Genomic DNA, 23,474 nt, shown 5'->3' on the forward strand with positions numbered 1-23,474 from the left:
ATCAGTTTCATGCCATTAAAAATATGAATGTCTAAATTGTTTGGTCATTTAGCTTAAGAGCTACTCCAAGTCATAATTTTACACATTTACATACTGCTTCATTTACCTACATGTATTTATTTATAAATTCAGCAGACATATATTTGCCAGCAGTGTTTACCAGAACATGGGATCTTTATTTCTATCAAGTCACAAGTAAACTGTGCCTCTATTTTTGTTTTTCTAAAGGGCACACTGCCACTTTAGAGAGACCTATCCTTTTCAAAAGGCTTATGAGAATAAAATTCTTGTCCCATAATTTCATTAGAACAACAACGAAAAAACAAATAAAAACTATAATTTGTGAGTTCTTTCTATAGAATTACAAGTTATCATGACTTTGAAGGAATGGGATATGGTCTCTGGTTTATTCACCACTGATTTTGTAGTAAGAAGAATTGCACAGAGAGATATTGACTTTGGCTTTTACTTATTTTTTTCTCATTATTTAATGTTCTTAGGTGGCAAGTTGCATTTTGGTATTTAAATATTGAGCATTCTTGAAATTATTTACTGCAATAATGCAAAACCTTGTGGGAAACATCACAGACCCTGACCCTACAGCCAGCAGTTTCCTGCCACATGGCTTGCATCCACACTCATTGAAACATGGCACTGACAGTGGGTGTTTACAGGCAGGCAGACTGGGAATAGACTGATATTTCCCACTCATTCTTTTTGGAACACCACTGTAACTGCAGCATTCAGCGCCATTCTTCACCTCAGTAAATGGGTTTGTGGGTGTATATATGCAAACATTGAAGTCACTCAAGCTTGAAGTTTTATAAATTTAGATTTTTATTGTTATATTTATATCACTTGCTATAATTTTATTGTGCAGAAAGAGACCTCATTTTGTATATTGTAGCAATTAAAACATTCATGAATTTGAGTCTGAGTAGAACAGATAAAAATATCAGTGAGGGTTTCCTCATTGACAGTCACTCACAATCTCCCTGGTAGGGTGGTGTGGTTCCTCCTGTGCTTGTGGATTATTTTTGGAGTCCCCCAAAGATGAGCAGGAGTTAGGACCACATGCTCAGATTCTCCTCGGTCACACAGTTGTGTCTGATGTAGTGCAGAAGATGGTGACTGCAGCTGTCCTGGGGAGCTCTTTCCCCCTGGGCACAAGCAGATGATGGGATCATGCTTTCTTCTGCATCCTCCATCTCATCCCACGAAAAGTCTGTACAACCCTTTTCTCAGTAGGAGGAAGCCACATTTTGCAGTACAAGAGGGGTCTCCCAAGCCCAGTCTGGCCATGAATTGTGTTACCTGTAGAACTGGGTCTCTTCAGGAAGCCTTGTAGGTGACTGACACGCCACTTGCTCCATTTTGATGTGTGCAAGAATGCATTATTGCTATTCAATCATACCTCTCTCTTGAGCTGTAAAAGGGATGGAACTGCTACATTGGAGTGTCCCCTCAGATATGCTTTAACCTAAAAAAATGTGTAGGGAGATCAATGTAGTTTTATTTGTTTCCAGATCAGGCATTCCAAGTCTGACTGAGTGCTACTCTGAGCCTTTGCAAAGCTGTACTGCCATAGAGGTTTTCCCTAATGTCAAGCCTTACCCAGCTGATCTGCATTGACAATTTCTGTTGCTGACTACAAGATACCATTTTATGAAAGAGAACTGCAGACTACTGGCTCTTAAAATGCTTTCATCTCTTCAACGCATTTTAAATGGGCCTTTTTGGAAGGCTCAGCACCAAAAATCCATTTGTTTCATCCAGGAAGTTTCCAAAATTTCTTTTCACCTCAGTGCAACAATTAGAATGGCTGGAGTGGACTTTCTGTCCCTCTGCAGGGCATTCATTGATGCTAAAAATCATAAGTGCACACATGAGGCACAAAATTCCCTCTGTGAGGGAGTTTTAGATGGCAAAGTTATGATCCAAAGATCAGTTCTGGCAAATTTCACAGCCTTACCCTGAGGTTTGTGACTAGTTATATGTGATCATCTGTGCACACAGGATCTGTGTAGAATTCAAGGTATGATTGAATTAGAACTGTTACTTTTCCAGAGACCTCTGATGATGAATAGATATAATTTTATATAAAGACATATATCAAGATTTTGTAAATTTTTGTCTAAATAAGTGTTCCTTCAAATATTTCGGCTTAAATGTGGCAATTAATCACCAGTTTTCACTGCTGAGTGTAATGCTGTGATTTTTATTTTTCTCTTGCTCATTACCTTATTTTTATTTTTGTTTTCCATGTTTGTTCATGTTGGCCTGTTGCCATCCATGAAGTAAAAACATTGCTTCTGTTCAAGGATATAAGGCCTAGCTTAATCACTGTGTACCTATGCTGTATCAAGGTTTCAGAATCTTTCTGAATCCATGGGCAAAAAATTGAAACTCATGTGCAATCATGTTGATAGAATCCAAGAGATTTGTTTTAAACAAGCCAAGGTTTTCCATTACCTCATCAAAAGAATACTATCCCATTGCCTAGTTTAAAGGATTCCCTCAGTGTTTGAAAGAGAAATTCTGTATTTTTTGTCCAGTGGTTCTGTTCATGTAAGTTCATTTACTTACCTGCTGGGCTTTTTTTTACTCCCTCAAATAATCATAAGTCCCCAATAAATTTAGACTTGTCATTTTTCACTAAAAATGTTACAATCCTTTTCTTTACATTTTCTTTTTATAGGGATGCTTTCCTTAGTTCTTGTATAGTTCTTATTCATGCCCAAAGCATTGCAGACTGACATCAAATAAATTACCTGAGACCTTTTCATCTCTTGCTTCTTCTCTGTTTTCACCTCTCCTGGTTATGAATTTTTAAATGACTGGCTATCTGTTCATAGGTCTTGGGGGAGTTGAGAATAGAACTTTTCAGAAAAGTAAAAAAATATTTTGTTTCACTTAGTGGTCAGAAGTGGAAATTATTATTTGTTTGAGACGGATAGTGAAGAGGAAGAGGAAGAGGAAAAAAAAGAAGAGGAAGAGCCACGAAAAAAATCTGCTTTTCAGGTACTTTATGGTAATTTGCTATCTTATTGACATCCGGAAAAAATATGTATATTTCTCATAACACAGGCACATATGTTAAAGCTGCCAATTCCTATAAAGTAGTCCTGAAATGTATTGGAAATTAAATTTCTTGCTGATTTAAAATGTAAGTTTGCCTTATGCTTTAAATATTGCCAAATTCTTACCAAAACTATACCAGAGTCATATCTTCAGTCACTTATGACGATAACAAAAATTCAAAAAACAAAGGCTAAGAACCCAAGCTTTACTTTTTTCTTCATTTCAATAAAGACAGTTGAGGAAGCTGACTTGCCTCTGATGCTACTGTGGAATACCTCCAGTGGTATTTTAGTTTTGAGGAGATGTTATCATTCCATGAAGAAATAATCCCCAAAATAAGCATGTTTTCATGGAAAAGAATACATACTTAATTTAAAAAAATATCATTTGACCTAGTGGGCCAGAGAAATATGTCCTTGGATTAGAAAATTACAAAAAGAGACTACATCCATTTATTTTCTTTCATTTTCAGGGCACTGTTAATTAATATATTTGCATTTTTAGTGCCAGACTGTGCTGATGCAGGACAGTATTGTAATGTTAAAAAGATATCTGAGGTTTCCTATCTGATTTCCTCCATGTGGACTGGCTGGTGTTAGACAATACCAGATATACTGGATGGCTTAAATTAAAAATGTGGGTGAAGAAGTTAGTGAAATACTCCTACATCTAGACTTGCTTTTGCTTTTATAAGATTAAAGTTTCACTGGTTGAAGAACTTTTTTGAAATGCTGCAGAAATTTTTCAGGTCTGTAGCTTCAAAAGCTTAATCAAAGAAGCAGCTTTTTCCAGCTGAGTATTCCCATCCAGATCCAGCCTCACATCACCGTGGAACTGGCGCATTGCGGAACATTCAACCCAAGCAAGAGCAAGAAGTTGCCTCCATGCTTTTCCATTCCCTAAGCCAAAACCTTTCAAACAAAGCTTCCCAGACAACATTACTGAATTAGAGAAAGAAAAGTTTTATTTATTCGCTAACAAAATGTGCCTTTGTTTATATATTAACATTGCCAATTGGCTACATTGATTAAACTGTCTGCATGGAAATGACATGAAAAAAAATCTGACCTTAATAAATGCAAAAAAAATCTAGATCAAAATAATGTGATGAGTAAGTTTTGTTTTCTAGTATTGCACTATTTTTTTGAATATATTTTGCATTTAACTTACCTTGGACCACAAAAATGGCTCATGACTTTCTAGGTCATTTTTCTTTCTGGTTTTCATGCAGGTAATAGAGGAAAGTTTTCATTCTTGTTTCTGCTGATTTATAAAAAAATTGGTGACAGCATTTTGTACAGATGTGCTGGTGCCAAGCACTGAGCTTAAGAGGTCTAAACTTGAGGTCAGAAGTTACCAAGATTGTTTCATTTATGCCGGGATTTGGGTTTTTGTTCATCTCAGTCCTGAAACTATTAGTTTGGGGATGGAGAATCTGTTCATTATTTCAAAATTTGGTCAGATGTTCTGGATAGATGGCCTGTTCTGCAGTATATGCAATATAAACATGCTGGATAGCTTTATATAATAAAGCCAGAGAACTGTAAAAAACAGAAAATTTACTTTCTTCATGAAAAGTTTGTTCATCCTATGGTCCCATCATCATGCACAAGGTCTTAGTAAAAATACTAGCCAAGTGAACTTTGTTGTAGATTCTGTTAAAGAATTTTTTGAATGTACAATCTTTTTTTTCAGGGTAAATTGTGTCCAGTATCCCCTTCAATGGTTAACTTAGAGATTTTAAATATTAGAGAATGCATGCAGTTAAGAGTCATATAATTGAAATTTTAATGTGAACAACATAATTTGTCTTTTTCTCATATTGAAGTTTATGAATGTAAATTTGTTCTTAGTATTCTAGATACAGTAATTAAAGAGATCCTATTTATTAATATTTTCTGCTTTTCTACTAACTACTCTTGCTTTGTCGTTCTTTATAGAGAGCTATTGGAAAATTTGCTTCAGCCATTTTAGCCTTGCCAAAGTCTATCATTAAACTACCCAAAACTATTCTTCAGTATTTAATCAAAGCAGCAAAGGTATTTGACATTTTGCAAATGCTCAGTATGTGACCCACCCCATAGTTCCTGACATGGTGTATATATACCCCTGTCCTCGTCTGCATTTTTCCTCTTATATGAATTAACAAGAAAAATGATGACAGCTGAAGTCTTATTCCTAGTAAATGCAATTCATTCCATAACTTTGGTGAGGTCAAATCACAAGAAAAGTGGTTTATCCTTTTTTTACACACAATCCCAGAGAAAAAATGCAGACCCAAATTCTCATTTTCTTTTGATACTGATTTACAAGATGGTCACATCAAGTTGCATGTATCTTATGGACACAGTGGTAATTGATCTCAGAAAGCTGGTGAAAGTTTTGTTAAACCCACATTCTTCTCCAAACCCCTTTTCAGCTCTCTACTCCTCTGGCCTTTATCATCACAAAAAACATTTGTGCATCTTCTTTCTTGCCCTGCTTCAATATATTTAGCATTTCCTAACTGTGGGTACTGTGTATTATTTTCCACTCCATAGGTAACATGACTTTTGTGAGAGTACCAGCTCCAAAGACTAAAAGATACTAAATTGGAAGTTTGTGCAGTGGTAGAAATCTAGACTAGTATGCAACCAGTATGCTCTTAAAATACTCCCCTGCTTAACATAGGTAGTTACATTAAACTTATAAATCAAATTCCTTTTCTCAATCCTAATTTTCTACCCCCTTCCAAGTCTGCCTTTTAGCTCTAATTTCTTTATTCACACTATAATTGTGGCTAGTGTACATTTTCACAGTCAAATGACAATAGAAGATGTTGGCAGTTTCTGACTTCAGTAAAGTAATATGGTGTTAGCTCATTTAAGTATCACCATTTCTCCAGATCACCTTCATTAGAAGACACCTGTTACGAAGCAAAGGGAAATCAGAGCCTCTGATCCCACACATTTTCTCATGTGGTGCTTGTTTGGAACAACTCAGACATACAAAATTAAAAGTACAGACTTTGAGAGATTTGGAAGAGGATCTTCTTCTCAGCAGTATCAAAATAATTTCCTCTCCATGGCAGTATACATTCACAAAACAAAACAAAGTATTTTTCCCTTTTAAATTAACATCAGTTTAACAGTTTTAAAATAATACTTTAAATGTTCCAAAGTGATTTGCATAGGAAAATTCTGAAAATATAAGAAAAATTAAATAGAAATTTTACCACTCTCTCCTATGAGGGGCAATTCCAGCTTCACTGAGTTATATGTGTGTTGTTGCCATCATCTGCATGTTTGTGCTGTGAATTAGATAAAGCTGTTTTGTTACTGTGCTTTTTCAGCCTCTTGCCTGCATCTGTGTGCTTCCCTGCTCTGTCTCTGCCAGTGGCCTGTGTTGCTTAGAAATAGAAGACAATCGAAGATAATTACCATTTTTCAATGAAAACCATTAAATGAGCAAAACACCTCTTTCCCTACTTCTTGGGGTTTTTTTTACCCACACAGCTATATAATTTATAAATATTTTGGGCCAATTCCAATGCTTCATGCAGTCATACAGGTCAACAGACTGTTGATCTGAGTGAGTGCTGTGAGCAGGATTTTGTCCCATAAAACACCTTAGATAAATAAATAGGTAAGTATTGCTGTCTTCATTTTACAACTGGAAAACCAGTAGCAGAAGGATTCATAAGTGACTTATCTGAAACACCATTGTTAAAATCAGGAAGCAATCTGAGGAATTCCTGAGCGCCTTTCAGGACCATGTATGGATAACAAATCCATGAACCTTCCACTGGGACATACAGAGGGGGAAAAATACCTAAGCTGTGAAAAATACAGTTACCTGTACATCTGTACAGTTATCGCTACATCTTTTGATGTTTTAATTAGTGGATTGCAGCACTTTCTCTAAAAGTTTTCTTTGCTCTGCATCTTGTCTGTAATGTGATAAAGTAGAGATACAGAATAGAGAGATTCAGACAAGGTAGCCCATATGCACAAAAAGGTATTAATTCCCAAAGTTCAGAGCATAAATTTTTGTGGGTTCTAATGCAGCTTGGGTCACCCACAAGCATTTCCACATTTGGCTTTACACTTACAAAAATAGCACATGAAAACTCAGCAGATCTGCAGGGAAGGTGTTTGATTTGGGATTAAAAATATTTCCTTGCCCCCACAGGTCTGAATGCATTTACTCAAACTATATAGTCCTGCTTGTGGCTTATTCTATGGCTTGCTCTCAGAACATGAGGAACCTTGATATAAATGAGTTTTTTCCTTCCAGTTTGTTTATCAAGCCTGGATAACTGACCCTAAAACAGCTCTACGACAGAGGCGCAAAGAGAAGAAAAGTTTTGGGAAAGAGAAGAGAAGGAGAAAAGGATCTGGGGATGGTAGGTAACCTTTTCCATTTTAAAAAATACAATATTAACTGTTGCCTGTTGTTCCTGGTAGTGAAAGGCAGATGAGGTTTAGAGGAGAAGTGCTCTCAGTGCTGGCTAAGAACTGAGAAAATGAGTTAAACTTTGGCTGGTGTTATTTTCCTTTCCTAACCCATGACAAGGTCAGCTATAACCATATCCTTCTGTTCTGCATGGCACACTTGGAGGGAGGTACAGGGGAAGATGGGATATGTGTATTTTCCATGGAGTTGCAAGAAATGCCCAGAACTTTTATTGACTGGGAAGATTCAACACATTGCAGAAAACATCAGCTATGTGAAAGCATTTGTGGGAGTACTTGCAATAGTAAAGTGTAAAGTAATGACTTTATAAAGCTCATAACCTGGAACTTAACAGCCTATCTCCAAAATATAGGAGTCCAAACAAAGTGTTTGGCAGAGCAAGGACATTACCCTTTCACTTCCTCATATCATAAAAAAGTTTATCTTTCTGTACAGACTAGAGTTCACCAAAGTCACTCTTTTCAATGGTCAAGTCATGTACCTTCCCAGGGAAAGGTGCTGAAGAACTATTTCATGAGGGAGTTCCCAAACACCTGTAGTTCAAGTGCAACTGTAAAAAAAATGTTCCATTAAATAGACACATATTATTTATTTTGGCCACATTTTCTATATTCTTCTCTAAAGAAGCTTGAGATGATACATGAAGAAGAATATACAGAAATTTGTTTCACTTTCCATGTTGCAGTCACTGAGGAGCCCAAATTTCCACAAACCTGTAAATTCAGTAGATAGCAAAAGTAAAACATACAAATGTTGATTTTGTTTTAGTGGCAGTGTAAAATCATTCATGCCCCTGAAGAAAACACCAGTTTATAAATGGTTTTTATATATTTTTCTCCATTTTTAAGCTAGGAAATATAAATATTTTCTGGTCAGTATGGGTGGGGAAAAGAAGGACCCATACAGGCTTAATCAGCTGGACATTTCCTCTGTTTGGCATCTTTACCTGTCAAAAAGAAGGAATTTATAATTGGCCTTCTGCCACTGAAACTGTAGCTGCAATTATTGGGCATTAGATGGAAGGAGGATCACTTGTTTGTCCTTCATTTCTGCCTGTGATTCTGCAATACTCTTTGGCTACAGGCTTCAATAAATGCACGTGGTGTTGTCAAAACAACTCTGCTGCTTCAGGTCAGCCTGAAGGTCCCACTCAATTCCCTCAGGTTTGGTGGGCCAGAGGCAAGAAAAGATCAGAGCACTGCTCAGGTTGCCCTTTGCAGGAGAGGAATAAATGAGCTCAAGTGTGAGTCAGCAGAAGGTGAGACTGCTGAGTGTGCCTGAGGAGTGATTGAGAAAGTATTTGGGTTTACACCACCAGATGATCTCACTCAGCAGCCTATCTAGTAAGAAAACACCACTGCATATTACAAGAGAGGGATGGTCATCCATGAACCCCTTCACTGACAGGGTTTTCCCTTCCCTTGAATGCTTTGGAAATGGAAATGTGCTTTCAGTTATGGTGGTAGGTGAGGAACCAGTCTCTCTTCCTTAGTAACTGTAGCATTCTCTAGCTTGAATGGCATTTACACCAGAACTTCTGCAGGTGTAACACTCACTGTTTTCCTCCTTGTTTGCAGGAGGTGGCAATGATGCAGACTGTGAGGACAGTGAGGAGGAACCTGTCAAGAAGAAATCTGATGGACCAGGTATAAAGGCAAAATGAGGGTTTCTGTGCTGTTACAGTGCAGTTGTGACCAGTGGTCTGTCACAGGGACAGAATTGTAGTGATCCATTCTGACTGATGTATGAAGAGCTTCCTAACTACTATCAGATTTTCTATTGCAAGATCTACAAGCCTTGAGCATAGGAACTTCTAATTCTGGACCAAAAACTACTGCATCCTCTCTAAAGACTTAAGCAAATACACCTGCCAGCTCAGACTTGATCACTGCTGTGTATTTTACTTAGAGAGCAACTTAAGCTAAGGTTCTAGACCTGATTACACACAGCCCTGTGTTAAAATCTCCACTAATTTTGGGATGTTTTAGCAAGGTTAGTATAATGCTTTTCTTGGTACTTATCCATTCAGCGAGGCACAGTAATCACCTCTAAAAACATTACATGTTTCTGACCTTACACATTCTCATTCAAAATCAGACTTAGGGCGGTTCTGTACAGCAGAAGAAATGCCAGTAGTTTTCAGGATCTTGCCCACATTCAGATTTTTCCTACAAAGAAATTTAATAGTTCATAAACCCAACCTTGTCTCCTTGTTTCTAACTAGAGCAAAAGAAGAAAACAGACTCTCCTCTTAAGTAAATCTTCACCATGGCTTACCTTTAGTGAGACTTTATCATCAAGAGCTACTTTTCTTCTCTATATAAAATTGTTTCCCACAGTTCCGATTAGAATCGTGTCCCTGAGTGACTTAGAGATGGAAGAGACTAAAGGGATGTAGGAGGTATAATTTCTATCTCACAAGAGCACTGGTCTCAAATAAATGGGCTGCACTGCTATGAGAATAGGGGGGGGGGAGAGGGAGGATGGTGGGTTTTTTATTTGTTACTTACTGGCAATGCAGTTATCTGTCTGAAAACACTGAAGCAATTGATCCCCAAAATATTATTTTTAAACAAACTTTGAAGAACAGCAAAGGTGCCAGAACAGCTACAGCGTCATTAAAAATGTATGCTAAGTCACCTCCATCCCAGGGAGAAAAATGACCTTTCAGATTAGACTGGAAGTACTTGGCACCATGGTGAGACTGTGCCAGGCCCGTGGTGGTCAAAAAAAAAAATAACCTGAGAGCAGTGACTTCTTCTGAAGTCAATAGCAGCAGTTCCATATTGGAGAGGAAGAGTGTGGGTTAAAAAAGAATACATGCTATTTATTTTTGTGTATGTGTGTTGTTCTCTTTTCACCTACTCATAATATTGTCTGGAATTCAAAGGTAATGGATGGTCCTTGAAGAAGAAACAGCTTTACATTTAGTTTTTAATGGCAGGATTTCCTCAACTTCAAGACCTGCACATTGAATGAATAAAATTTAAGTGGATAGCTCTTAAAAAAATATCTCCAATTCTGATTGACATAGAAAAGGTCTGAAAAAAGAGCATAATATTATTGAAATAATTATATGACCAAGTGGAGGGTGCTAAATGCTTTTTTGCTCAGTGCTAGCAGACAGCTCCATGGCAGTGCTCAGGTAAATGGGACACGCTGCTACTTCAGCACCTACTTTGCAGGAAAGTACCCCTAATGAATTTTTCTCATAGTTTCTCTCCACATAAATGTGCATGCAACAACTCTGCCTGTCCAGATAAATCTTTTACTTTATTATAGCTTTCCTTTTGCAGTCTTTGTAAGGAGCTGTGCACTCATTCTGCAGAGTTTTGCGTGCCATCTTGTGGTACAGCTAAGAAGTGATGTTGTTGAGAGCATCATGCATGGCAGATTATTGACAGTTTTCTACTGTTTCTTAGGCTGCTTAATCGAAATTTTGTCTTTACACCCAGTGTTCTGGGCTTTAGAACCCAGCAGGGGCAGCTAGCCCTGGAACTGGCTATGGAAAAGAATTTTTTCAGTATTTCATAGATTCATGGAATCATAGAATGGCTTGTGTTGCAAGGAATCTTAAAGGTCATCTGGCTCCAACCCTCCTGCCATGGGCAGGGGCACCTTCTGCTAGACCAGATTGTTCAGAGCCCCGTCCAGCCTGGCCTTGAACACTTGCAATATGATATGAGAACTCTACTGTGGTGTTTATGTTTGTGAGTGGATAAAAAATAAGGTGGAAGTGCTGCTTTTAGGCTGAGAAATACCATTATTAATGCCAAATGAACTACTGAAATGAGAAATTAATTTGAGACACATGTGCTGAGCAAAATAAAGCTACTATTGTTGGTATATATCCATATGCCTTATTCATGGTAAAGTGTACTGTTTTGCAAAATGGTGCAATAAAGTTTTATAAATTATTAGTTGTCCTATTTATGCTTGTTGATCTGAGATCATTGATGGCACAGTGCAGCGTACTTAGATAAACAGAGGCTTTGAAAACAGTAAATACAGAGAAGTGTGATTCAAAGTGATGTGAGGTCAGATTCAAAGACTGTTTAGGCAGTTTAGACTTTAAAATTCAGCTTAGAAAGGTTCAAGCACAAAAGGCAAAGTTTGTGCAGAGAGAAACACCAGTAATTAGACACTGAAGAGGTTCAGCTCAACACACTGATTGAGCACTTGTTCAGATCATAGGACATGGTGATGTTTAATATCTCAGGAGATGTCCAAATGCATGTGTTTCATTTCACAGACCTGTGCATACAGTGTCCCTCTAAAATCAGGAACTATTTATTTGACTAACAGTTGCAGGACCAAGGACTTACAGGGTGGAATAGGGATTCCAGATGATAAGCCTAGGCATACAGTCAGGAAAATGGTCCAGACAGCCAAAAGGCCTCCAGCCATCTTTGAGATTCCTTAATGTGACAGGGTTTCACAGCCTGGATTATCATTATTAGACAATAAAAGAAAAATTTATCTAACTCCAGGCAAAAGTACAATAAAAGATACTTTTGTTCATTAATTCCCTATTGCTTTTGCTCTCCCTTAGATAACATCATCAAGAGGATATTTAATATCTTGAAGTTTACTTGGGTCCTTTTCCTGGCAACACTGGACAGTTTCACAGCTTGGCTTAACTCCATCTCCAGAGAACACATCGATATCTCCACCGTGCTCAGGATCGAGCGCTGCATGCTCACCAGGGAGATTAAGAAGGTAATGCCTTCAGCCTTTTTGGTCTGCTAATACCATTTCCAGCTCGGTGAAAAATGAAAGGCTGTCTCTTCAGATCACGGCAGTGAGGAGGAAAATTATGAAAATCTCATGAACACGTGCATTTTAAAAATAAGTCTGGACTTTTTATACAGCTTGGTGGCTTATAAATCCTTAAAGAATAAATTATTTGATTTATTACCTGGACACATAACAAATTAAGGGAAAAATAATTCTTTGAGAGGTTGATGTATGGTTTTGGCTGACACACTTCTGTAGTATAGTGTGGTTCTGAAGGGACAGAATAGATTCGAGAAGGTAGGGAAAGGCTGGCATTTTTAACAGCTCCAAAACTATCTCTGTCTGCGTATTTCACTCTTCTTGTAGATCAACTTGCTCTGGAAATGACTGACAACATACAGGTATACATTTCTTCAGTGAGAATGGAGCTATGTGATCCTCCACAAGCTAGCTGTATATTAGCAAAACCTGTTATTAGCAAGGATTATTGTTGTTAATGTAGTCAGAAATGTATTTAGATCTCCTAAATGCAAGTAGATGATACAACTCTTCTCCATTATGCCAAGCTTGCAGTGGAGCTAGAATGTAACTTGTGCCATCATTTCAGACTCAAGATGTCATAATGGCACCAACATTTACCACTGAATAAGCAACACAGCTTGTACACAAACATACCGAATTAAAAACCTGAGAGTCAAATTTTGTTCTTTAGATTTTTGATTTTTTTTTCACAAAACATCAGATTTTGAGTATTTTGAATCTTGTAGTTTTGGACACTGTAGAGGGTCAAAGTTGAAGTACTAGAAACTATTGAAATTAGTAAAGGAAATACAGGCAATATTTTAGACTACTTTTATTATGTTAGGTAGAAAAGGTCCTTGCATAAGGCTTCATTATAAGTTAGAAAAAGTACTGTGGAATCACTAGTGGAATGAGTTGGATATATTTCTGCCTAGGAACAGAAAATTCTCAGTTTTATTCTTATAATACACCTTTAGAATTCTAATTACAATATCACAGCCAGAAAGACTTGATTGTGTGCCCAGATCTGGTCTGACAGTTAATAAAACTATCCTTCAATGTACTTGCTTCAGAGAAAGAGTAAAGGTCTTCAGTGTTTTTTTCATGGATTTCCAGCTGTGTCCATAATTCATGAATATATTTTGATTTTGGGACACTAATTAAAATCTAGATCTGGGCTTTTTTGGTGTTTAAAATTTCTGCTACTGGCCACCAATACTTGTTCCTAGAGTCAGCAAAGCTATCTAAAAGAGATCCATCAAAAGTTGCTGGAGTGCACATTGAGTCATGGATGCAGTCCACTCCTCATTGCCATGCTGAAGGATCTGCAGTCCACCCAGCAGAGTTGTGGTGGCTAAATATAGCTTGAAATCAAAATGGGTTGCTCCAGTTTTGCTTGAAAACCGAACACTTTGATCCATGGTAGGCTAAGTCAAAATCTGACTTGCTCTAGGAAAAGGTTGTAGTTTGCTATTTACTAGGAGAGTGTTTGCACAGTCCTTAATCTGCTACTTTCCAAATGACAGAAGAAACTGCTTCCTCAAAGAATACCCCTCCCCCTGGCCATGTGTGTCTACCTCTGCTCTCTTCCACAGGGAAATGTTCCAACACGGGAGAGCATCCATTTGTATTACCAGAACCATATGATGAAACTTTCTGAGGAGTCAGGACTAGATGAAATTGATAAAAATCCCAGTCAAGCTTCTGGTTTGCAAGCATCTGAAAGAATGGATAGTTTAGATTCAGCAGCATCTCATGACAGCATCTCCAGGTATTGATTTAATTTTATTCTGTGAAAGACAGAGGGATCATACAGTAGGTGTAATATTAGATATTGTCTAAGTACTGATGAACTTTCTAACCAATGTTGAATTCTTTTTGATTTGTCCATGCCATCTTAATAGTGAAAATTACTATATGTTACTTTTCCTTTATAGTGATGGACTCACTTGTTGGCTAAACTTCTCTTTCACTGCATGACTACCCCACTGCTTTTAGTTTCCCCTAGAGTTAGGAGTCAATGGCATTGACATTCTGTTCCTTGTGAAAAGAAATGGAACTTAAGAGGTGCTGAGGATGCTTCTGTGATAATGGTTTAGGATTTCAGGCATAGAATTTGGGAAGAGGTCATTCATGGTGAATATTTTGTCTTTGTAGAATAAATTGTTGTCTGTTGTCCACAAATCAGAAAAGGCTTTGCATTGAAAGAGATTCTGCATTTGAAACAAAATCCCCTCTCATACCCACAGGGCAGAAACCATCTGAAGAGCCTGGTTTCCCAGCTGCCATGATTACAGTCCAGCAGAGCTACATGTTTGTTAATCAAATACTCAAACTAGTTCAGGAAAACCACCTTCCTCATTCTTTTCTGAAAACGGATGCTGTCAAGTCCTTTGCCAAAATTACTGCCTGCTCCTGCTGCTCCATGCACACAGAGGCACACACATTCACTTCCCTCCCTTACAGAGGCAGTCTGTTCCCACCATGCCCCTGGAGTTCTTGACTTCTACCATACTGCAGAATTTATATAACATGAGGGGGAGAAGGGAGCGCTTTGGAAATCCAGCTGTTTCACAATTCCTGGCCTTCTGTGTCCTGCCCCTCTGTGAGCAGTATTATATTGTGTTTGATACTCCCAGCAAACTCAGAAACTTCTGTGTATACTAAATTATGCATAGCTTTTACTAATGGCATATGGGTAGATGTCAACAGACTGAAAATAAGGAGGGGTTGTCTTTGTTTCTGATAGTATTGAAAAGCAGAGTTAAGAGAGTGCCTGTGAGTATTATGCTTAAAAAAATATCCACAAATTGCTCTTCAGTGAGCACTGGCCTTTGAGAGGTTCACTCCAGAAAAAACACCAAACCTGAGCAAATCTTTCTCAGTGGCTTGTTGCCCAACTGAGCAACACCTCTGTGTTTTGTCTCAAAGTTTTACAGGAGTCAGATGATGTGAGAAAAATTTAAAGTCAAATTCTGTTGCCCACTCACTTGGATCTACTTTGGTATCTGCAGGGAAGATTTTAACTCCACAAAGTTCAGTCTCACCTAAAAAATGAATTGTAATATCAGTCCTGCTTTCATTAAATAGTTTTTGCTCACCCTGATTACTATAGATAGAAGTTATAATTACTATGCAATCATTAGCAGGAACTTTAACCATAAACAAAAGGAAGCCAATTCCAAAATTATTTATAAAAAAACCAGAAAAACAAATCTTTTAATTTTAATGTATAGATTCTGCCTCTTCAATGAGTTGGTATCCAATGTTGAGCCCAACTTTTGCTTTGTTTTGGTTTTTTTTTTTTTTAATAAGCCCCCATTATTCACCCTGCTTTAAGCACATTTGCACATTTAAAATCTCTTTTCGAACTCAGAGAATTCAGTGATTCTGTAGTGATGCTTTGCAACAGAAAAAGTTAAATCTTTCACATGGGTTTCTGTCATCTCCATTTCCTTTGAAGATGTCACAGGGTTTATAAACAAAGGAATAGCAAAGGCAGAGTTATGACTGATTTCTCTAATCTCAAATTCTCTTTCTGGTAATGAACAATCAAATATTCTTGCACTGAGTATTACAAATTGTGGACATCTGCTATAATAATAGAGGAAGTAATAATGAGTCTGTTGATTGAATGATAATGCCATCTGTCTGTTGGGGCACTCTTGCATATCTCTTCAAGCAATTACAGAAGTGCCTGTGTTGTTTTTCAGAAAGGTGAAATGTTTTAAACTTCTTATGAGCTTATTGATTGATTTTTTTTTAATTGCCCAAACAAGAGCATGTGGGAGTTTGTTTATTTAAGTAATTATTTCTAGTAAATGTAGAAGTGACTAGTTAAATCTAAAGCATTCCTGTGATCGTGTATCTCAGGTTGCAATAGAGAACTTCTGGGAAGGGGCAGAAGGGTTCTCTTCTGGTTATCCTTTGGTTGCACTACTAAAAATTCTATAGTGACAAAATTCTGTAGTGGACATTAGGTCCCTGAGTAAGGTGAACAAGTCTGTAAGCACACAGGAATGTTGAGGCACAGAAGCTATTCCATTTTAATAAGCCATAATCCTCAGTGCTCAGGATAGGAATTACTGCAGTTAAACACTGGATAACCAAAGAGAAAAATCCTCTGGATCAGTGCAGGAACTGTAAATTTCTTGTAAAATTCAGGGCAGACCCTCATAAGTCTAATTGAGGGATGTTGTTCTTAGCCTGGTTAAAGCTCTGAAAGGATTTACGTAGAGCATCCTGTGTGGCTTTTTTTCTTTTCATATGGCTGTCATTTATTCTATCATTTTTCTATGCTGTAGAAACTATGAGGTATCCATAGGGTATTTGGTTTCTCTTTATGTATAAGTACTCTCATGTATCCTACAGACAAAGTACAAAGTTCATATGGGCCAGGAGAAGGGACTGACCCTGTTCCTTTACCAAGCTCCTTGAGGAACACCACCAAAAGGGATTGGGATCTAGCATGAGAGAGCATTTACTGCAGTTTGTTCCCACTTGACTGATGACCTGTTTATTAGTTAAAAAAAACCTGTGAATTTCAGCAAGATGATAGGGAACTTACTAAATCTAGTTGGCTGCCTTTCTGGGGCTTTGCCTACAATTATGTAATAGCAGCTACACAAAGGACCTAAGTCAGATTTCAGATTATCTCAGGTTTCGTATCCAGTTCAGTTTGTGTTCATTTTTGCCAATGACAAATAACAATTTCAGTTCCTCACTCTACCTTTGTGTAGACTTTTATAGGAGCTGAAGGAAGCAATCCCTGTCAGGATGTCTAAGAGCACCATCTTTTATCTGTGCTTCCCTCACTAGAAGGGAGAATAGGGCTTGAGGCAGGGGGTACTGGGGAAGTAATTTTGCCTAGGGAGGCAGAAGGAAGGATGAAAGGAGAACCCCCCTTTGTCCAAGTTAGGCCCTGTGATTGTTAGGGATTGATTGGAATCTTTTCTTGAAGACGTAGAGAATGTAGTAATACAGATAGCAAACAGATAATGTCAGTCAGTAATTAGCCCATGAGCAGAGAAGAAAACAGAAAAAAATGTAATTCACCCACTCACTAAGCTAAAAAACTCTGTGAAGAGCAAATTTGTTTAGCAAAAAGGAACTAATAAGCTTAAAAATTTCCTACCCACTGAGGATAAAAACATCTCTGCTATATATATATCTCTATTTAAAATGGTTATCTGATCAACTTCATATAAAATGTTTGAACTTGGGACTTCTAATGTGCAATCAATTTAAAATAAGTAGTCATTGAATGATTTTAAGAAGCTAATACTTTCAAAGTCTCCAACACAAATTTGAAAAATCACTTAGGAAGATATGCTAGGATCAAATTTATGTCATAGGCAATGACTTGTGTCAACATCAGCTTTGCTCAGTGTGAATCTCTTCGCTTTGTTGGTGTTCTCATTTCCTCCATGTCTGGGAGCATGCTCCTAAAGCAAATAAAGAATACACAGACTGTGCTATAGGTGACAACTCACACACATCTCCTGATATTTGAGGATACAGTACAGCTGCTCAGTCAGTAATTACTCTGATGATTCATTCTTCATTTAAAACAGCTTTAAACCAAATGTTGCAGGCCCTCATCTGGACAAATGTTTTTATCTATTGGGATTAATAGATGCTTTTCCTTTGATTTTTCTGGGAGCGAGGTCAGGGCTGGCATGCTTGGGAGAGCAGCTGGCATATGTTTCTTCCATTGAAAATATATGAGTGGGCATGTGAACATAAACAGCTGCTCTCCTTAAGTCCCTTGGACAGTTTGCCTTGAACTATGTCTGCATTTAAAATCCTTCAACACCTTATTATTAGGTGTGCTCTTCAAAGGAATAAACTCAGCCCTTGAGATCTAAAATGACACGTGCATAAAACATTGTAGCACATAGACAGAAAGGTCACCTGAAAAACTGTACTGTCTGCTTGCTGCCATTTTCCCATATTTTAGTGCCAAAGCCTCACAGATAGAACAGCCTGGCTATATCCCATGTTTGTAGGTGCAGAGGGAAACCTCCTCCCTCAAGAGCCCCTCAGGTTAGTGACACCAAGCTTCAGCTGAACTCCTAAGGTGCTGAATCACACCTCCAGGGCAGGCCCCCTGGTTCCCCCTGGTCATAAACCATACACCACGCAGACAGCCCTCAGGGTTTTGTCTGGAGGGCCTTGTGTGCCTTTGTGCACACACAGAAATAATGAAGTGGCAAACCCCTTGGAAGGGGTTTTGGCCAAGTGAACTGGCGGGACAGAGGTGCCCCTGCTATTGAGGCTGTTCTTAAGGAAAATATTTCACAATACCTTTGGTATCTTGGTGATTCTTTTCTTCTGTTCACAGGCCAAGGTATGCTTTTAGCCCCAGTCAAAAAAGCCATTCTGTCAAAAAAGATCATCAGTGAGGGTAGGCCTAAGATTAACTGCTTCTTCTCTCCACATATTTTTGCTTTTTCCTTCCCATTTTTCTAAAGTCAATAGCTGCAGACTGTAACTTCATGCCAGCAGATTTTTTTCCTCACTTCAAGCTTGCAAGACCAAAGGAACCTGGAAAATGCCATTGCCCTTCTTTTCTGACCTCTTTCCCAATTCTCTGTGCCCCTGGACAAACATCATGCTTGTCAAGGAAGCAAATCCCCTGCTGCCCCAGCTCAGGTGTAATACAAATGGAGTCAAAAGAAGAAAAGTAGTGTACATCTTGAATTTTGGGGTCTTTTCTTCTTTTATTCTGAGAGACTCAGGCAGGTCACTGCATGTGGTAAAACATCAGACCACTCAACTCTTTTCATCGACATCTGTGTTTGTCAAAGATTTTTACAGGAGAAATAGTATTTTTACCTACCATATGTCATTAATGTATTTGCTTCTTTCCTGTTGCTCTGTTAAATGCTTGTATTTAATTATATATTTTCTTTCTCATAACTCATCCAGTTCTTCTTTTCTCCAGTTACACATGAATGCTCAATGTATTGTGTATGTCTCTGGTGTCCTGTTGTATTTGATAAGTGAAAGGAGATAAGGGTTTATTATATCTGTTCTTTATTTCAAGATGCACATGTTACCAATTTTGAAATACTTTTAAGCTGTGATTGAAATAAATTAAATCTTCTGGAAAGAATCATCAGGGCTTCCTAGTAAATATCAGAATAAAAGCCATCCCATGCAGAGCAGGTTATATTTGACATGCATTTACTGGCTAAGTAACATATCCGATTTGGCTCTTTGGTTTGGAAAGAGGATTAGCCAATGTCTGACAGCTATTTTTTCTATTTGTGGAGTGTGAGCTTACTCAGTTTTAAGGGATCTTTTAGGAAATTGGCTTGTACCTGTGTAAAAAGTTCAGCACAGGATATCAATAATAAAACAAAATTTGTACAGAGGAGGTCCCTTCCCAAAACATCCTTGTGGAATCTGGAAATTTCAGGGGTAAACAAACAAAATAAAACCTGCTCACATATGTAAGTCTGTTCCCCTGGAAAGTATGTAGAGCACTATGTTGGTTCCATATCTGCTTGAATAGTGAATAGATGGCCTCCTATAGCCCCTATATGAAATTGACCATGACTAACCTGTGCATAGAAATGTGTTCCAGTGGTGACTCTAAACAAATCCTTATCTTCTCTCTGAATCTTTTTTCTCTGTGTCGGTGTTTAGCTGCATGGCGAGCATATTTGTTGACTGAACCATGTGTACCATAACACCATTTGTATTTAACACTGTCTCTATAACTGTTTGCGCTGCTGTAGCTGCTACACTGAAGCAACCATGCTGTTCTCAAGGCAGTCAACCCTTGATGATTTAGATGGACCAGACTCTGTTCCTAAAACAAGTGAGCGCGCTCGACCTAGGCTTCGTAAAATGCAGAGCATGGATATGTCCTCCTCATCAGCTGACAGTGGCAGTATAGTGTCAAGGTGCTTAACTCATGCATGCTTTGTTCACTCCTTTACCCATACCATTATTCTGACTGCAGTGTACACGGGCCTGTGTGTGCAGACACGTGGTGTGCAGAGTGGTTTGCATGGTTACAGGAAGCTTTACTCCCTCCTGTGTCATGGCACAGTCTGAGATTCAAAGTCAGGGTCATAATCTAGGATTCATTTGCTGTTTCACTTCTTGTTCTGGTTTTTGGGGGTTTTTTCACCCTCAATTCATGTATTTTTAACATTGTTCCACAACATTACACTGAGTGTATAGAAACAGGCTGTATTTATTCAGCTAAAAAAGTGCCTTATTTTCAGAGTTACTGAGTCAGTGCTTGTTCTTAAATTGGAAGCTGGAAGTTAAGTTTCTCAGCTAATCAGTTACCCTAAATATGGACTGAGATGTGTAATTTTAGAAACTAAGGCACCATTGTGCCAGTTTTTCAATTTATTTTTTTTTCCATACAGGAAAGATTTTGAAATATGTTGTGATTACTTTACCATTGATTTACAGTAAGGTATTGGAATTAGGAAAGGGAAAATAGCTATAACAAAAAAGCAAATAATATTAATATCCAGTGCAAGAGAATGAACTGTTCAGAACTGTTCATTCACTTTTCAGCAGGTAAAACCCAGGGATTTACATGACATTGGGAAGCAGTGTTTCAATAGTTTAATAAATATCATAAACCTGAAATTTTATGTAATTTTGCATCATTGTTTTTCAGTTTTGAAATTGTTTGAAAAAATTTTTGAGTCAAGCAGTTTTGAAATTGTGGGATTCTCTGAATTTGTACATTTTAACCAGTATGAGTGCTACTGTGAATCATCCAAACACACATCATCATAAGTGTTACATGGTCTAATTAAAACTCTTCTATAAATAACATGACCTAACATAGCCACAATAAGTTTGGAAGCAGTGTAAAAGAAAAAAAAAGGAAACCTAATTTTTAATTTTGGCAGAAGATGGTAGCACCAGATGGCTTTACTAATGCCAGTTTTCTCTAAAAGATTATAGTTTATGTGAAAATATGGCCCCATTAATTTCATAGGAGCTATGTGAAATCTTGCTTTGTCTCTGTTGAGATACAGGAATATGCAGCCAACAAAGACACTAAATTGGTGCCTGTTGTCTAACCTGTGAAAAAGGAGTGGAATGAGACTAAAAAGAGAGAGAGTAGAGGTAAAAAAATACTTGAGAGGGAAGGCCACAAATGTAATCAGAGGGCTGGAGCACCCCTCCCATGTAGACAGGCTGAGAGAGTTCATGCTGGAGAAGAAAAGGTTCCAGGGAAACCACAGAGTGAACTTCCAGTATTGAAAGGATGTCTACAAGAGAGCAGGAGAGGGACTTTTTACAGGAAATGGAGTGATAGGGCACAGGGAAATGGCTTTACATTAAAAGAGAGCAAGTTTAGATTAGATCTTAGGAAGAAATAATTTATTCAGAGGGTAGTGAGACACTAGAACAGGTTGCTCAGAGAAATTATGGATGTTGCATCCCTGTTCAAGTTCCGGTTGAATGGGGCTCTAAGCAACCTGGTCTAGTGGGAGGTGTCCCTGCCCATGACAGGGGAGCTGGAAGTAGATGATTTCTAAGGTACCTTCATACCCAAACCACTGTGTAATCTCTGCCAAGCCAAGAGTAAGGAAGGTGAATCAAGCAAAGAACTGATCAGAGTGCATCAGAGAGCTGAATCCAGAAATTGGTACATGCAGAAGTAAAGGCAGGTAAAGTAAAAGGGAAGACTGTATTGAAGAACATAGGGCAATCTAAAGGTAAGCAAGATACCCTGTTACTGGAACAGTTTTGTAATTTGGTTTGTATTTCTTCCTGCTATCAAGTTACATCTTCTTTTATTTGAATCAGAGTTGATATGTGTGTGTTCAGTTCATGTTCCAGTTGTGTACAACACTCATACAGTGGTTGTTAAAAGCACTGTGTTTAGAAGGAATCCCATGGCTGCCTATCCTTCACATGCTCCTTCACATGGAGCATGTCCTAAATAGATGTAATAGCAAGTGTTGACTCTGTTCAGAACTCTGTTTGAACTACTTTCAGAAAGGTAGTGTAGTTTCTCTTGTTGATTATATTAATTTGCCCCTTGCTGGTGCTAAAAGATGGTGAATCACTGTGAATTCAGTGGGATGTCATTTAGGGAATGTTCCATCTGTATAAGAAGAGTTCAGGATAATACCTTTTCTACCAGATCATACGAACTTCGGAGGCTGGGGAATGCAATGAGGTTGCTCAGCTGTCTGCATAAAGGTACAATTAACAAACTTTTCTTGATCATGAGTCTTGTAAAACTCAGCTGACTTTCTTCATCCATCTCCAACAGCGAACCCACACAGGTCACCATGCTCTATTCCCGTCAGGGAACCACAGAAACCATTGAGGAGGTAGAAGGGGAGCACGAGGAAGAAGGAGCTCATTCTGCGTCAAGGTTGGAGGAAGAGGAGGTGGAAGATTATAGCCTGGATTCAGAAGGAGCTGCATATACTCCTGATACCGATGTGCCGTTGTACTCCACAGTGGACAGCAATGCGGAAGCTCCACCTTCCTACAGCAAAGCTGTCAGCTTTGAACACCTTCCCTTTGGCTCCCCAGATGACTCAGCTGGGAAGAGCCTCATGATGGTGAGCCCGGACGACAGTAGGACGGACAAACTCGACAGGATTCTGCCCCCACTGACGCACGAGCTCACAGCTAGTGAGCTGCTCCTGAACAAGTAAGAATCAACCAGGAAAAATTGTTGATCACAGTGTGTAAAATTTTGTTATTACTTTGGGGTTTTGTTTCAGAACTAGCATACAAATTCTGATACAGACCTTGTGCTAAGTTTGGTTTAAGGGAAGAAGCTCATTTCCTGTGCAGTTGTTCTAATTAGAGATTTCTAAAGTGACTCAAACTCATCTTGGAAGGAATCTCTGCTTTCTTCCTAGATGCCATATTTAATCATTCTGATTAGCATTGAATTTCTGTGCTGCAATTGTCTTGGGGTCAAGAGCTTTTCTAAATATTCTTTTAGAGGGCTTCTCTTCTCCAGGCAGCTGTGATTTCAAATGAGTTTCCTCCAGGGCTATCTGGGAAAATGTTTCTCCTTTAATTATTTTGGATTACTGAAAGGGAAACTCTGACCTTTGGCAGTTTTTGTTCAAGCCAGTGGGAGCTGAGGGTTATGGAGGGATACCACCTTGCTAGGTGCTTTCATAAGGGAGAGAATGTTTCCTTCTTTGCCCCTTAGACACTGT

General features: G+C 38.3%; 1 protein-coding gene across 3 annotated transcripts in view; it reads left to right on the forward strand.

The window, feature by feature from the left end:
* Positions 1 to 23,474, forward strand: part of PIEZO2 (piezo type mechanosensitive ion channel component 2) — a 286,565-nt gene that overhangs the window by 242,804 nt on the left and 20,287 nt on the right. The window contains exons 34-41 of one of the 3 annotated variants that reach the window (XM_077184102.1): positions 2,918 to 3,021; positions 5,022 to 5,120; positions 7,357 to 7,465; positions 9,114 to 9,182; positions 12,089 to 12,255; positions 13,890 to 14,065; positions 20,040 to 20,207; positions 22,562 to 22,951. In XM_077184102.1, coding sequence (XP_077040217.1) covers positions 2,918 to 3,021; positions 5,022 to 5,120; positions 7,357 to 7,465; positions 9,114 to 9,182; positions 12,089 to 12,255; positions 13,890 to 14,065; positions 20,040 to 20,207; positions 22,562 to 22,951 — 1,282 coding nt within the window. The remainder of the gene's footprint in view (positions 1 to 2,917; positions 3,022 to 5,021; positions 5,121 to 7,356; positions 7,466 to 9,113; positions 9,183 to 12,088; positions 12,256 to 13,889; positions 14,066 to 20,039; positions 20,208 to 22,561; positions 22,952 to 23,474) is intronic. The other 2 variants (XM_054635188.2, XM_077184105.1) reach the window with 2 other exon arrangements.

This window comes from Agelaius phoeniceus, chromosome 1 (genome assembly GCF_051311805.1).
Source record: "Agelaius phoeniceus isolate bAgePho1 chromosome 1, bAgePho1.hap1, whole genome shotgun sequence".
Taxonomy (NCBI): Eukaryota; Metazoa; Chordata; class Aves; order Passeriformes; family Icteridae; genus Agelaius; species Agelaius phoeniceus.